The following is a 16,993-nucleotide window of genomic DNA, read 5'->3' as shown; positions in this document are numbered from 1 at the left end:
ACACACACACACACACACACACACACACACACACACACACACACACACACACACACACACACACACACACACACACACCACATTGTCTTTGTTGAGTGCCCACGCAGTTATGTTCTCACTTGCAAATCCACTGACACACATACACACCCATCCTTACTGCCTCTAACAATCTGCGTTTGCATATGCTATAACATGTGCTTCCATGGACAAACAAGCATTTTGTGTCCAGATCAATTCTCGCACATTCACACGCTTATCAGTATTTTGATTTGGACAGTGCTGGTGGTGGAGCACTGGACCTGTCTCTATGTTCTAGTCAGCCATGCGTGACAACACTGCACACAGAGACAGACAGAGAGGAGGGGGACATGTAGAAAAAGTAGAGAAGGATACAAAATAAAATAGTCAGAGGTTGAAGCTGTGCATATTTTGGGGCAAAGCAGAAGACAGAGTGGTGTTTGAAAAAAAAAAAAAAAACAAAGTGACAAAATATTAACTAGACTGATAGCGAAGTGCAACATTGGAAGAATAGATGCAGCAGAATCATAGGGACGGCTAACAGCAGTGCAACAAAGGAAGGCGATGAAGTCCTTCGGGAAGAGGAGGAGGAAGACGGAGGGAGACGGAAGGGATGAGGGATGAGACGAGAACTGCGGGGAGCGATGCAGAGGAGGGTGTTTTTGGCGCTTGCTCTTTGTTCAGGCAAAATGCGGGAGACCAGCCAGAATACATAGACAAAGGAGGGAAAAGAAGGGAGAGAGGATGAGGGAAGGTCATGCTGACTGAGCAACCGACAGAAGCACAGGCTCAGCTCAGCCTTAACCACAGCCATTTGAAAAGGTGGCAGGAAATCAGAATATACTGTATGTACTGTGCACACATCCTTTCTTCTCAGCATTTCATAATTGTTACTTGTTTACTTCTACATATACCACAACTTGCCATACCATACAAGCATGAGGCGTTCGAGACTACAGCCACGTTATAATGCGATGTAAATGGAGAAGACAACGGGGCCAGAGAGCGATACCGGGCCAAGGAGAAGACTAAAAGATGGCACAGAGATGGAGATGCAGGCAGGAAAAGGAAAAAGTAAGGGCTGAGACAAGGTGTTGGAAGCAAAAAGACCAAACAAAAAGTAGCATTAAAAGGATAGTGAGTGGTGACAGGAGTGGGCCGTGGAGGGGAGACAGGGATCCCGGTGAAAGAGACTGGAGTGAAAGGAGAATCAGAGATGGGTGAGGTGGGTGAAGCGTTGCGCACTGATCTCTTCAGGCCACCTCCGAAAGTGGCCTGAACAGATCAGAGCTCAATGCTTCCGGAGTGTGTTTCCACCTGTACTTTTGCTGGCCAATTGTGGTCACATCACGGCCAGGTCGCAAGTGTCCGGATTGAAATAGCCAAATGGAAACAGGGTCTTACAAAGCTTGCCTCTTGTGTTTGGATCTTGCCGGGCGGCATGTTGATGCAATGTGGAAACGCTACGTGATATTATGTTTGAACAATTCAGGTCCTGCTCCGTCACAGTGGAGGTGTTAGGTGTTAATGTGGCTTTGCTTTACATTACCTCTAACCCTCCCTCAATGTTCCAGGTGGCAGATTCCATTCTCTATAAGAAGATAATATAGAAGGTGGTTAAAAGGACATACATTAGAGCAGACTAACACATTCTTTCATCCATTCCTTACCCTTTCTGTTTTGGAAGAGATTAAAAAACACTGTGAGCCAATTGAGTATCCGTTTTACTGCAGCCCTACGCACACCTCTCTGACATGAGGAGAAAGCTCGACTTGTTTGCTCAGCTGTGACTAGATAATTGTTGTTCTGGGAAAGGTTTAACAAATGGTCAATTACCAGTTTAACTGGTGAATGAAAAGTGCAAACAAAGAAAGCAGTACCACTGATATTATATTACACATTTTTAGCCAAACAGTCCCAACATTTATTCAAATATAAAATACATCTCGTAAGTATTTGTAAATTTGTTCATATTGTGTGCACTTTTTTTTTTTGTCTTCTCTATGCTGCTGTGAGGAGTAAATTTCCCCACTGTGCGATTAATAAAGTCAAATCTAATCTAATCTAATCTACAAATGGACTACTATAGAAAAGGGATATACAGGCAGGGAAATTTTAAAAAGGAAATGTGGTGCTTGATTCTTAATTGCTCATCTTGTCGGGTTGTATTCTCCGCTTACAGTAATGTTTCTCTCAGCTTGCCTGAAAACACACAACACAACAACCTCTGTTTGTGTTGCTCTCTCCCTGCCTCAGTTTATATCCCACTGTCTGGCACACAACTTGTACACGCGCTCTCTATCAAACACACACACACACACACACACACACACACACACACACACACACACACACACACACACACACACACACACACACACACACACACACACACACACACACACACACACACATGCAGACATTTCTCAGGAGCTGTATTCACTCATTCATTGATATCTGAGGTGGGCAAGGCCCCACCCCTGCTGTTGCCATGGTGACAGCTCCTTTTGTGTGACAGATGGAAAGTTAAACTAATTGTAATATTTTAATGATTTTTCATATACATATTTGTCTGTCTGACTAATTGTCTGTGGAGAGGAGAGGAGAGGAGAGGAGAGGAGAGGAGAGGAGAGGAGAGGAGAGGAGAGGAGAGGAGAGGAGAGGAGAGGAGAGGAGAGGAGAGGAGAGGAGAGGAGAGGAGAGGAGAGGAGAGGATCAATGGTTGCAGAGATCACAAAGGGGAATTTAATATCTTGCTAATGACCAAAAGACAGAGGGAGAGAGAGCAGAAGGCCGGGTGCAGCAGTGCACAAAGGCTACATTTACATTTGCGTTCGGCCAATGTGAAAGTATTGCTGCAGATTAAACAAGGAGAAGAAATATATGAGGGAGAAAAATCATGACAAAAGAAAAGAATAAATCAAAAGAATAGATTGAGTGGCAGAAGTAGCTAAAAGTTGTTGAGATGAAACATGGAAAGAGCGGGAGCGAGCGAGGGAGGGCGATGTGGAGAGAGTTATATCGTAAAAGCTATGGGAATGTAATGAGAAAATAGTTGAGAGATAAAGCAGGCAAACAAGAGGCGGATATGATAGCAGAAGAGAGAGGAGCTAAGACAACGAGAGCACGTCTCTGGGGCGGAGAGGTTGATTTGGGCCTGGTGGTGATTCGGTTTGGACTTCTGCTGAGCCGAGGTGACTCATCAGTCTCCCACACACACAGACGCACAGCATGCTTATATGGCATGAGTGTGGCAGACGGGGAGAGTAACAGAGTCAGTTCTGTCCTGTCAGTATCCTGCAGGGGCGTGTGTGTGTGTGTGTGTGTGTGTGTGTGTGTGTGTGTGTGTGTGTGTGTGTGTGTGTGTGTGTGTGTGTGTGTGTGTGTGTGTGTGTGTGTGTGTGTGTGTGTGTGTGTGTGTGTGAGAGAGAGTAATAAATAAATCTGACAACACAGTCATACTGTGCAGACCCCACTTCTTTTTGGAGACAAAAACTAACTCACCAAAACTTAACCAATTGAAGTTTTAGAGTAAAAGCTTTAAGATTAGGGCTGGTCTGCAGGAAATAAATGTACAACCCCACTGAAAAAGTTTGAATGCTGTGTAAAATGTAAATATTTTTTTTTTAAATGCAATGATTTGCAAATCTCATCAGCCCATATTTAATTGCAATTAGACCAAAGACAACATATCAAGTGTTGAAACTGAATTTATTTTTTTCATTGCTTTATATATGCTTTATAGCACCCCCTAAACTGCAGCCCCGGCACCTAGTTTCACCTACATGCCAGAAATTAGTTGGACATGTGTATCACACCGAGATGTACAAAAAAGTCTTATGACATCATGACATCAACTCAACAGGAAGTCTGCCATTTTGAATTTCGTTGCCATCTTGGGCAAATCGCACCTGTTGTATTTTAACGAACTCCTCCTACAGACTTTGACATACCGACCTGAAGTTTTGTCTGTCCTATCTTAACACTTGGGAGATGAAAATTTATCAAAGGAATTTGTTTTTGTCGATCGGTGTGCCCATGGCGTGGTCGTCCAAAAAGTTATAAAAAAGACATCGCATGTTGTCCAAAAAGTGACCAAAAAGTCATTTTTGTATATAGTATATGGTATATAGTATATAGTATATAGTATATAGTATATAGTATATAGTATATAGTATATAGTAGCCAGGGCGATGCGGCTAAGTTTGATGTTTCGCTGTGACAGAGGAAGTTGATGTTTAAGGTCAAACGATGCTCTGAACCTCACGAAACTTTGCACATGTGTCAGGCACCAACTTTCATGAGTTTCAGAAGATGTTAAAGCCGCCAAAAAAAAAGGCAGTTTTTTTTTTAAAGAAGAATAAGGAACAAGATTGAGAAAAAAATGTAAACTGCAAGCGGGAATATGCGGACCCTCGCGTGCTGCACGTCGGGGAGCCAGCGGCCCCGACCCACTGGATCCCCAACGTGCAGCGTGCGAGGGTCCGCATATCACTGCTTGCAGTTTTAAATCATTTTAATAATGCACCAAATTCTTTAAATTGGACACAGGTCTGGACGGCCGGCAGGCCAATTTAACACCCCTACTCTTTCTACGTGCAGAATGCGGTTCGGCATTGTTTTGCAGAAATAAACAAGGCCTTTCCTGAAAAAGATGTTGTCTGGGTGGCAGCATATGTTGCTCCAAAACCTGTAAATATCTTTTAGCATTAATGGTTCCTTCCCAGATGTGTCAGCTACCAATGCCATATGCACTAATGCATCCCTGTACCATCACAGATGCTGACTTTCAACTGAGTGCTGATAACAAGCTGGACCTCTTGCTCCCTTGAGGATGCAGCGTCCATGATTTCCAAAAAGAATCTCAAATTTTGATTTGTCAGACCACAGGACAGTTTTCCACTTCGCCTCAGTCCATTTTAAATGAGCTGAAATAAACCCAGAGAAGGCGGCGGTGTTTCTGGATCATGTTTATATCTGGTTTCTTCTATGCATGGTGGAGTTTTAACCTGCATTTGTGGATGCAGCAATAAACTGTGTTCACAGACGATAGTTTTTAGAAGTGTTTCTTAGCGCAGACAATGATTTCCTCAACAGATTAGTGTCCGTTTTTAATGCAGTGCTGCCTGAGGTCCGGAAGATCACGGCCATCCAATATCGGTTTCGTCCTTGTCCCTTATTTACAGAGATTTCTCCAGATTCTCTGAATCTTTTAATGATATTATGAACCGTAGATGATGAAATCCAAAATTCTTTGTAATTTTACGTTGAGGAAGATTATTATAACATTTTTGCACAATTTTCCCACTGTCTTTTACAGAGTGATGAACCTCTCACCATCTTCACTGCTGAGAGACTGTGCCAATCTTAAATGCTCTTTTTTATACATAAAATGTCTTGATATGTTGTCTTTAGTCTATTTGCAATTAAATATGGGTTTATGAGATTTGCAAATCATTACATTGTGTTTCTATTTACATTTTACATAGCGTTCCAACTTTTTTGGAAACGGGGTTGTAAATTAATATAAGGTCCTCTGAAGTGATGTAAACACGACTGTGTGTGTGTGTGTGTGTGTGTAGCCGTCATGCTGCATTTTGCCTATTGGGAACTGCCACTCTTCATAACACATAATAACACATTGTCCATTGCTGTCTCCAAATGCCAACTGTCCCTGCTGATCCACTGCCTGTTGTACAATGCTGTTATAAAACATACACACACACACACACACACACACACACACACACACACACACACACACACACACACACACACACACACACACACACACACACACACACACACACACACACACACAGAAATAATCTGATTTCTAGGTTGATAAAAGATCCTCCATTATCCAGAGCATCGAGCATCCCATCCATCTTACAGTATTGTATAATACACACGTGACCAGCACCCTTGCTGACATTAGCAAAAGACAAACTCGAACTTATCAGTGCTGTTGATCTCCAAGGCTACATTTCAGAATCTCCATAATTGCTCTTCCTCCCTGAGAGGCATCTCACACAGATTTCACTGAATTCAATAAGCTGAAAACAAGGCAAGCAAAACAAGTAATGATGCACAGCAAAACTGGCTGCCCATGCATCAACATTCCCAGAATGATCTTGACTCACATATACACGCCTTTCCATCTTAGATAAAAGTGAGCCATGTATATTCTTATTTGGTTGGCAGTAAGAAGGGGTTCACTTCCAGTAACTCTGCCAACACTTTAATGTCACACATTTGTGGAAGTTTCTTTATATTAAATTCACAATCTTTCCAGGAGAACAGATAAACAGTGAATACAAACAGTTTATGTGGTAAGCGCGTGTGCACTTTTGTTCCTCTGAATGTCTAGTTTAATTGGACATTAATGTTAGCTGGAACAAAGCCTTTCATCATTAGCTACACTCACAATTTTAGAACATGAAGACCTAAATCGAGTGAGCATTTCACACGGGTGGGAAGGAGAGCTGGAAGACTAATTTGACAAATAATTTGATTTAAAAGATAATTCGGATCTAACATAATCGAGAGCAGGTAATTGTCTTGCTTTTTATCTTGTTTCATATTCAAAGCGGGAAAGTGTTTTTATCTTGTAAGGGAGGCTCCAAATAAGAAAAAATAATAGTTTTTCAAGGGAAGTCCACCAAAATCACCTTCCTCAGCTAGCCTGATTACACAATAGGCTTTTGGATGTGTGTGATGTCAATAGTGAGTGAGGAGGTGGTACTGTTAAAAACAGCCTTCTCCCCAGTCACTGCTAGACTCACAGCAGTGGCCTGCTTGGTGCTGAGGCCCTTTATCACAGTTCCACAAAAAGGCAGACCTCCTTAGAGCTGCTATCACTGTGTTTCTGTTTACATGTGTCTGATATTACTGTAATATTTTGGCGCTGTTTATTTCTCCAAGTAGTTATTATGTAAAGGGGAAGTGGAAAGGTGTTCAAACTTCCAAACATATTTCTATGTTTACATGTTGTGTCTGTATGGTTTTTTTTCCATTCAGAAGTAGATAGATGTGACTGTTAGTCTCTGTGTACACCCACGTTGGGAAAGTTGAGTTAGTTCCTTGTTGCATATGGTGGTATTCTTGCTGTGCCTGTTTCAACTTTCTTTTGCTTTATACGAATGGTAGAACTTGGTAGAACCACCACGACACCTTGCAGCAAGAACTACTTGATTTTTGGAGAGCTGGAGAGTTCTCCCTTCAAATCACTTAAAGCCCCTGAAAATTGTGTCTGTAAGTAACAATGATATGTATAAAAAAAAAATCTTTGGATAATATCTAAAAAACTTAAAAACAGCTTATCTTCCTCATCAGGACAGTTTGGTTAGAATTGATTGACAATGGCCATCAACTATCATCAGATTCTTATTCGAATGCTTCTTAAACCTGGAGATGCAGAGAAGTATGCAACATCAGCTTCAGGAGTCCCACTCACATCAAGCTAATAATGAAAGCACAGAGAAAAAAAAGGAGGAACTGACATATCAAATGTGGAAAAAACCAAAGCTGTTGGAACTCTGGAAGAAAATGTGTTTGTGTAGGACCTATCACTCATAGTAAGTCGAGGGGTAAATAAGTTTCAGGTTCTTGAAGGTTTTGAGTATGGAGCCCCCGAAGGGTCAAATAAGGGTCAATTAAGTTATGAGTTTCTTTGCATCATTTTTTTACTCCCCGGATAAACAAAGGAAAGAAGATGTGACACGTTGCATTCTCATTCGTCCTTTCAAAAGGCCGAGCTTCAACAAGTCACTTTAATGTATATTTATCGCTCAAACTTTGGCTACATTTGCAGTTGAATCTATGGTGAGTAGTATACAGGTTTTGGTTGCCTCTGACGACCAAAAACGATACCTGATGTAAATTTAAATTTGGCTGCCATCCCTTTCAAAGCAGTCACCTTGTGCAGTGATACATCACTCCCAGCACTCCTGCCATGCTTTTAGCACTCCCTTCTTTAAGCATGTCAAGCTCCATCTGCAATTCACGCTGGACCTCCACAGTGTCAAAGTGGCAACTCTTCAGTTTAGGAAAGAGGAAGAAGTCACAGGGCGCCAAATCTGGCCATGAAATGTCTTTCACTCTCCCAAGTTTTGTTTATTGCTTGTTGTCTCACTCGTGTAGGTTTGTGCTTCTTTTCTGCAGGTATCCATGGCCCTAGAGCGGCATGTTTCTGATCTGCGCTTACTGGCCCTGCCAACTGTTTACTATCTCCCGTATCTCTACGTTGCTCTATCACACCTGCCCCGGTCAAGGCAGATGACCTCTGAGCCTTGTTCTGTTGGCAGATTCTTCCTGTCGAAAGGGTTTTTTTTCCTTCCCAAAATTGGAAGTTTTGTTTCTCTTAAAATATAATTGAATTGCATCGAGTAGGGGAGATGGGGAGAAACAATTGTGTTGCTGCGGGCAAGAAACTCATTTTCAATGCTCTGTGAGTAGGATAATTGAGATGTTGGAGAACCCAAAATTGCCATTGTGCCACAGTTAAGGTCATTTGCCCAAATATTTTGTTGTCCTTCAGAAGCGTCTTAATGTCACAGTACAGCTTGGCGTTAAATGTCTGACCCTTGGGGACAAATTCCTGCTGCACAACCCCACGACCGTCAATACAAAAAACATCAACATGCTCTTGGTTGCGGTCCTGACCTGATACACCTTCTTAGTTCTTGGACAATGATGTTCTGCACCTCTCAAAATGGTTCATTGCTGTAAAGGAATTTCGACGGTCTCAGTTACCAATATCCAGAGTTAAGACACAAAATTCGATGTGCACTCTGCTCGATTTTGAGGTCGATGCTGAAATCGCAAATGTGCACGCACCGGTGTTCACATGAACGCTTGTCACATAAACTTTCTAACATTGATCAAACGCCAATATTTTGAATACTTATTCATGAAGGTTATTGATTTCCCCTGCTCCATGTGCATTACTGTGCTGCACTTCATTTGTGTGCAACAGGAGCAGTCTCTGAACTTTTTGATTGTACGTTGTCTATCCATAGTACCTGTACTGAAATGACTCTTCACTGTTCTTATTTAGATTAGCCAAGAAAACATTGTTAAATGTGACTTTAAACTACCATTCTTCTAACAGATAAATCACATGAAAACATACACCACGGGAGGTCAGGAATAGCCTAGATTACCTTTAATAAGAAGCTCAGTCAGCCAACCCATGTGCTCTGCCAATTAAAAACCTAATGTGTCTTAATGTGTTTCATAACACAATAGTCACGTCAACCAAAGCAAAGCTATGGCCACAATGACAGCTGTGGAATCTCATGGATATGAGTCACAATTACAGTTACAGTAGGTGAAAGCAATTTTTGGAAGGAAATATAGAAGTAGTTCCAAACAAACTACATTAAATGTTGTGCATAATCTTATATATGCAAATTATCAACATGGAGTTTACATGTTAACTGGAGAAATGTAGTGAAAAATAATCTGAGGTGTTGCGACTGTATGAGACAAACCCACAGATCTGGTGTAGAAGGATAAAAACTGTGTTTTTCTTTCTTTTTAAAAGATTAAAACTGAACTACCCAGAGGAGTCTCTGTTTTCATGTGTGTGATAGAGAAGCGGGAAATGTCTGTGTGTGTCTGTCTGCTTCTGTCTTTTTGTGCATGTGAGAGTGTGTTTTTTATCTCTGCGTGCCACCACCTAGCTTTGGGTGTGCACATGAAACCACCTCTCTTTGAAAAAAAATAATTTGGAAGATGTCCATAGCTCCAGACGAGGAGTCTACAAATCTTCTCTCCCCACAGCCTCATCTTACCTCCAGCCCTTCCAGCAATCCAACCAGGCACCTTCTTCCTCCCCATCAACACCCCCCCCCTTCCCCTCTGTCATCTCAAGCCCATGCCTTGCCACTCATGGAATATTTAACAACAGACATGTACCTGAATGTCAATGTTCTTGCAGCTTTCTGCTTTTTCACCTCGTCTCCGTTTCTTGTCTCTCAACCCACTGGCACACAAACACACACTGGGTTGGTGTCAGAGAAGGATCCCTCAGGCAGAACTGAGATATGACTGTTGACCTGTAGTTTAATTTAAACTACATGTTTAAATTAAAGATTTGCTATGCTTGACTTATCGTACATAAATGTCAGGGGCAAGTGGAGTTTAAGAACTGTACATATTTCTACCACAAGAGTCTCTGAGATTTTATTCAAATGACAAAAGTCATTTGACAACCATTCATTTTTGAAAATGTGAATTGGATTTGACTTTAATGAAGCTTTCTTCAAAATGTGTTTTTTTTTTCAACATCTTTTTAAATGCAGCCTTCACAACCCCCAAAAAGATGGAGTTAATTGACAGAGCTCCATAGACCCAATTATTTCTCGAGTTGAGTCACATCCTGCTTTTTTGTTTTGTTTTGTTTTATGCACGTGTGTGCAGTACTACAGGTGTGTAACTGCAGGAGAATGTGTTTGTTTGTGAAAAAGAAATTAATTTTTTTTTTTTAAATGCAATAATGTATCCAAATTGGACACGACTCATCAAGTGTTTCATCAGTGCCACCTCATATATCCAACAGCATTTAATTGCGTTTTGTGTGTTCGTATGTGTGTGACTGGAGGAACGATTAGGAACGATTAGCTGCTAATGCAGGGGGCTTTACTGTGTGGAGTCACTGTCATTTAGTCTGTCCTTACTACCTTATCTTCCCTTCTCTTTCCCATCAGGGTGGAGGAGAGTTTTAAGACTCTGTTCTGGTCGATCTTCGGGCTCTCTGAGGTGATCTCGGTGGTGCTGAAGTACGACCACAAGTTCATAGAGAACATCGGCTACGTGCTGTACGGAGTCTACAATGTCACCATGGTGGTGGTTCTCCTCAACATGCTTATTGCCATGATCAACAGCTCGTACCAGGAGATAGAGGTACATAAATGAGATGGTCAGTCAATAGAAAGAAAGAGGACAGTATTGTCAACAAGTCAATAAGGATCATTGTGTGATCTCTGCGCCTTCGGGTGAATTAGTGCGCGACTTAAGAAAATACCGGGAGCTGTAAGAGATCAATACAAACAAACAAAAACACACAATACATACTAAAAGAGGAGTTGCATTGAAAAAAACCTGAAATAAAAACTATACTGGTATCAATTTCAACACCACCTAATTTTTTCAAACTTGCTGAGAAAACTTTTTTCCCTGAGAAATCTGAGCTGTTTAAATAATCTGACAAAATGAGATTTGGTTTTTCTTTCTCTGCTGAGAATCTTTAGACATGGAGATATTTAGTTGTTTATCTTCTAGTAACACAGTAAAAAGCCATCTCAACACATGACTTATAATGTCGTTTAGTTCTCCTAGAGAGAACAGTATTATTCTTTGGTGTTAAAAGGTTGGCTCTTGTTGTTCACCATCATTTGATTGCAATTATACGTAATTGCTATTATGGCAATTAGTTAGTGAACACCGTGTACTGTATGTGGCTAAATCACAAGCGGTAATTTGTGTTTAATAGCTTTCAGGGTGGGGACTTTAGTGTCCTTATTGACTGTTGCGTTGAATTAAAAATATAATTTGTCTTGTGTTCAAAGTGCTCGAGTCAGTCACAGCTAGTTATTTATTTTCTCTTATTTTTAAGTCTTTACCCATCAGTAGATATGGTACATCCTCTGTCTCTGTTTGTCTGTTCAGGAGGATGCCGACGTGGAGTGGAAGTTTGCCCGAGCCAAGTTGTGGCTCTCCTACTTTGATGAGGGCCGCACCCTCCCTGCCCCCTATAACATGGTGCCCAGCCCCAAGTCCTTCTACTACCTGGTCCTCCGCATCAAATCCTGCCTGATACACCTCTGCAAGGCCAATGGCCATCGCCATAACAACGAGGTGGAGATGGGGATGCTCAACTCACAGGCCAAGGTCAGTGTCAGTAACTTTTTGATTCCTACTCTTAATCAAAGAAACAAACTAAACAACATTTTGTCATGTCATCCTGCAACTAACTAATAGGCAGATTTTTTTTTCCCAATGTAAACAATGGTTTATTCATGAATTTCCAAGCCAAGTTGTTGTAGCCACTAAATAACTGTATTTCTTTTCTTTCTTTCTTTCTTTCTTTCTTTCTTTCTTTCTTTCTTTCTTTCTTTCTTTCTTTCTTTCTTTCTTTCTTTCTTTCTATCTATCTATCTATCTATCTATCTATCTATCTATCTATCTATTCTATCTATCTATCTATCTATCTATCTATCTATCTATCTATCTATCTATCTATCTATCTATCTATCTATCTATCTATCTATCTATCTATCTATCTATCTATCTATCTGTCTGTCTGTCTGTCTGGTACTATAAAGTGACAGTCTGCACAAAAAACAGGAAATATTTTCTGCAGTGACTGACGTACTAATTACCTGAAGTACACTTTCCATCCATATATCTCTGTTTTGTATGCTTCTTCCCGGCTAAATGATGCTTTTTTTTTTCTCTCCCATGTGGCTCCAGTTAAACTGTAAGGGGGCAAAGGAAATGAATTGCACCCTGAATAATCCACAGTGGAGCTGCCTTGATGTATAAGCCTGTGTCAACTGTTTGTGTTATGATTATCAATTACCGAGTCCTCAGCACATGTAACATGTAGAGTGTGCTCAGGTGGCCTTGTCGTTAGATCTCAGGAAATGCAGAGTATTTCCACCGCAAGCAACTGAAGCTTTGTTTCTTTTCTCACACTACCCCTCTCGCAGATTAGTCCGTCTAAATAAAACCCCCACAATGAAAAGAAAGTATTGCGTGAAGAAAATAGAAAAGAGCATTTATTATAGAATCAATCTTGGCGCTGGCCCTGTCTGCAGGTATTTCCTCCGCCTGATCCCTCAGATCAAATGGCTCACGTCAGCACCTCAGCTAAGCTATTATTCAGGCCATCGGCTGTGCCTGGGTCTACTCAAATGCCTGGGCAGGTTTCGGATGGGGGGGAAGACGGGTTACACCCTGCTGCCTCCCTGAGCACCCAAAGTTCTCTGCAGCTCTGACAGTTTTAACTGCAGAGCCAAGCAGGTGCAGCAGGTGATCGATACATAAGCTCATACCGGACGTGCGTACAGTGTTGAGAATGTCAAGTGAGATTTTTTTTTAAAAGATGGCGCAGTCTTTCTGAGTCAGTAATATTTTCCCTGCCATTCTTTTGCTGCAAGTTTCTCCACCGTTTGAGAAAAGTGCAGCTAAAATATGTTACTTTCAAAGCTGCATATGTTCACGAAGATAACAAAGTCAGTGAGTGGAGAAATACAACATTCAATGACTGGAATGTGTATGTTTAGGAAAAACTGAAAGGCCTCTGGTAATATATGTTTAATGAATATTCATGTGTGGAGTTGATGTGAAAAAGTTAGAAGTCCACACGTTCATCCAGTTCGTGTTTGTGCTGCGCTTTTAATTGTGTGTATTTGTGTCTCTGCTCAGCAGTAGTTCATGCTGGGGCCCTTTGGCGAATTTGCCTTTCATATATTCACAGCAGTTAGGGCAATACATTTCTTGCCAAGAAAAGACATTGAATATCACTTAAATGAGGCAGCAGAGGCCAACAAAGCAGGTTATTGATAGGGACTCTCACAGCCAACAAAAAAGAGATTTCAGCTTTGTCAGTTGGCCTTCAGAGAACTTGCATGTAAGATGCATTTATCACACTCACATCAAGCTTAAATAGTCGTGACCATCTGTGTATGGAGTTCAGTAAAGCAGATAATTTGCTCTTGTAGTAGGCATTGTCTGTTAAAAAAAAAAAAAGTCCTGAAATAAATACTGCACATATTCTTTCACAAAACACTAGAGAGAGTTTCCCTGCAAAATTGAAATGCAATTATTCGAGAGTTTGATTTAAAAAAAAATCACTGAGAGTGCAAATTAATGTACCCTGGATTGTCCCTGCAGTGGGTAACTTTAACCGCTAAAATTGCATCTATTCAACATAATAAATTCTGTCTTATGATGAATGTCAGGTCATGTCTTTCTGTTATGAGTATTTTAGAGTGAGCCTATTCATTTATAAGATAAAAAAAAATCGAGACATTCAGTGTTTTATTTGATGCAGAGTACATTGTATATTTATAATTTAAAAGATTTAGATGCTCTTGGAGATAAATCAATGGAGACCAGTGTGATTTGGCTTAGTCAGAGTTCACAGCTTAAAGTGTTTTAGTCTTTGAAAGATTTCTGAGTAGGTGATAAGAATATTATTCAGGATTCATGTTTTTACGACTAAACTTTCTGTTAATTGATTATTGTTTGATATCTTCCCAGAGCTCTGCATCTTTAGTGCTTCTACTGTGGAGGAGCAGCTAGTTGCATGTGTCCACACTTAAGTTAAAGCTCTTTTTTTTTTCTTTTTTTTTTTACACTGCAGTGAGGAAATAACACACATGCTACAAAGCAAGGTCATGGGCGTGGAAGGCATCTCGAAGTCAGTTGATAAATATTCACTCCGGTCAAGTAATGCTGTCGATTCTCTCTGAAGATTTCAGAATTTAGAGCTCTAAATGCAAACACCAAGCGCTGCCTTCTGTTCTTGTTTTGTTTTGGCAGCATGTTGCTTCATTTAACACCCTTTTCATGGTTCCATTTTACGAGATCAATCAACCCTGAAAGGCGACGTCAACAATAGGCTGTTTCTCTTTGTTGCAGGACGAACGCTTCAGGTCTTATGCACGACCGGGGGAAGAGTTTATCCACAAGAAATCTAGAAAACACCCAACCAGATATCAGGTAAGACGGAGACAGGCAGAGAACGAAGGACAACGAATGAAGAATCGGAAATTTGATGGAGGCAAGGGGGAGAATCAAAAAAAAAAAAAGAGACAAAGAGATTCACACGGGCTGAGGAATATATAACAGAACAAAAGTAGAGAGGTGTGGAGGCAGAGTGAAGATGGCCAGAGGGCGATGACAGGATGACAGGACGGGAGAAAAGGAAAGCGCTGGCAGAGGCATGGACAGACAGATATAAAAGACAGAGTGGGAGGGAGACAGGAAGAGAAGGTAAAGACAACAGAGTGGAGGAAATTTAACAAGTTTGGATGGAAGGGCATCGACTGTGAGGGAGGGGAAAAAAGAGGACTCGAGAAAAAGAGTAAAATTCCTCTAATGAGCTGTTTGAGGGCAGGCGCTCAGTAAATGAGCTCAAAGTATGACACCGAGGAAGGGAAAGATGCTCTCCTCCTTAGTCTGCTCTTCACTTTTCCCCTCAGGGAAATCTAACTTCCTTCATCGCCTGCCTGCACTTTTGTCTCGAGCCTTCCCCTTTTTTTTTCTTTTTTTTCCAGACATTCAGCACACACAGTGAGATGTCATTTTATTAGACATTTGTATGTGCGGTGACAGGTGTCGACCAATACAGAGGGCCCACATGCACGGACTCCTTGGATGCAGCTGAAGGACGTCCCTATTGGCCAGAGATCAATACTCAGTGTTTCACCGACCGCCTCGGAGACAAAGTGTTATTACGGGCCGCATAGTTTCTGTACAATGCGCACACACTCAAATGCATGTGGTTCGACATAATGTAATGAGGGAAATTTGTTTACTGTCCTCTCTATTTCATCTTTTCTTGTAGAACATCATGAAACGTCTGATTAAACGGTATGTGCTCAAAGCTCAAGTGGACAGAGAGAGCGATGAAGTCAATGAAGGTAAAGACTCATTCTTCATTATGGGCCAGTTTCATTGTCATTTGGACATATGTGTGCATAAGTGAGTGGATTGTATGTGGGGGACAAGAGGTGGGAGTTAATGTGTGTCCGTGTGTCTGAAATCAAGTGTAAAATGTGATGTGCTGGGATATATTCTGAGTGAATGTACCGCATATGCTAACATGTGTCAACTCCAGCACTGTTGTTTGACCGTGTAGATCAAGTTCTTACCCCGCATACATTCCTCTACTTGCTCACGTGTTATGAATGCTTTTACGTACACTCACTTGTGTCCGTGTGTGACTGTGTTGTAGGCGAGCTGAAGGAGATCAAGCAAGACATTTCCAGCCTCCGCTATGAGCTCCTGGAGGAGAAGTCCCAGGCCGCCGGAGAGCTGGCTCTGCTCATCCAGCAACTCAGCGACAAGTTTGGCAAGAACACCATGAGACACTGACAGGACTTGCAAGAGAGGGGAGGGTGGGAAGGAGGATGGAAGATGTGAAAGAGGGTGAAACCAGGAGGAGGTGGGGGCAGAAAGCAGGGTCAGGGCAGGTATTTTTACGACCTCGATAGTGCAAGAGTGTGAGAAAAGAGAGGCGGGAAGCAGGATGTTTATGAGATAGACAGGATGAATGGAGGATAGTGGAAGAGGAGCTTCAGATAAACAAACCGGTCAGAGTGAACATTTGCTAACCTCACCTAAAAGTCAAGGGATTTGTATATGCAATGACCAATTATGGGGGAATGTGAAAAGAAGATTGCAACTGAAAATGAGCATGCGGTCAAAGGGTCATAAGTAAAGTAAACTCAGTCAGAGGGGCTTAGTTTTGACAGTTCAATTCTAATTAAAGACGATGTCTTCGGGGAGTGAGAAGGGAGAGGAAGAAAAAAGGCTCGCAGGCTGGCTGGTAGGCAGAGGGAGACGAATGAGGAGGGGAAGGCGAGCACCACGAGATACGAAGAGGCACCACAGGGCACAAGACTGAAGCAGCGCAGTGACGAGGGCCCCCACATCCACTGCCAAGAGATAGCACTGCATCACCAACTCGAGAGGGAAGCCCAGAGAAGGGATGACAAAGAGAGAAGACTGGAGGGGGGGCAAGTAAGAAAGATATCTTAAAAAAAAAAAAAACTGCCACTGTTTTTCGCTCTGCTTCCTGCGCCTTCTCTTTGCCGGGACGAGCAGCTATGCCTGCCGAGATACTGCACACACCTTTACACACCGGGCTACCTAATTAATGTATTTCCATCCATAATGCACAACTTGGGATCAAGAACTCAGAGGATTCAAGAAAAAGCAGAACATTTTATTAGTCTTT

General features: G+C 41.6%; 1 protein-coding gene across 1 annotated transcript in view; it reads left to right on the top strand.

The window, feature by feature from the left end:
• Nucleotides 1–16,135, top strand: part of trpc7b (transient receptor potential cation channel, subfamily C, member 7b) — a 47,750-nt gene extending 31,615 nt beyond the window's left edge. The window contains exons 8-12 of the mRNA XM_069719817.1: nt 10,731–10,926; nt 11,692–11,913; nt 14,671–14,751; nt 15,599–15,674; nt 15,989–16,135. Of these exons, the coding sequence (XP_069575918.1) occupies nt 10,731–10,926; nt 11,692–11,913; nt 14,671–14,751; nt 15,599–15,674; nt 15,989–16,128 (715 nt within the window). The 3' untranslated portion in view covers nt 16,129–16,135. The remainder of the gene's footprint in view (nt 1–10,730; nt 10,927–11,691; nt 11,914–14,670; nt 14,752–15,598; nt 15,675–15,988) is intronic.
• Nucleotides 16,136–16,993: the final 858 nt, after the last annotated feature.

This window comes from Brachyistius frenatus, unplaced genomic scaffold (assembly GCF_029030835.1).
Source record: "Brachyistius frenatus isolate BFR_SWC_R1_liver_20210118 unplaced genomic scaffold, ASM2903083v1 Contig_225, whole genome shotgun sequence".
Taxonomy (NCBI): Eukaryota; Metazoa; Chordata; class Actinopteri; family Embiotocidae; genus Brachyistius; species Brachyistius frenatus.
The sequence above is the reverse complement of the archived record's forward strand: the minus strand, read 5'-3'. Positions and strand labels throughout refer to the sequence as shown.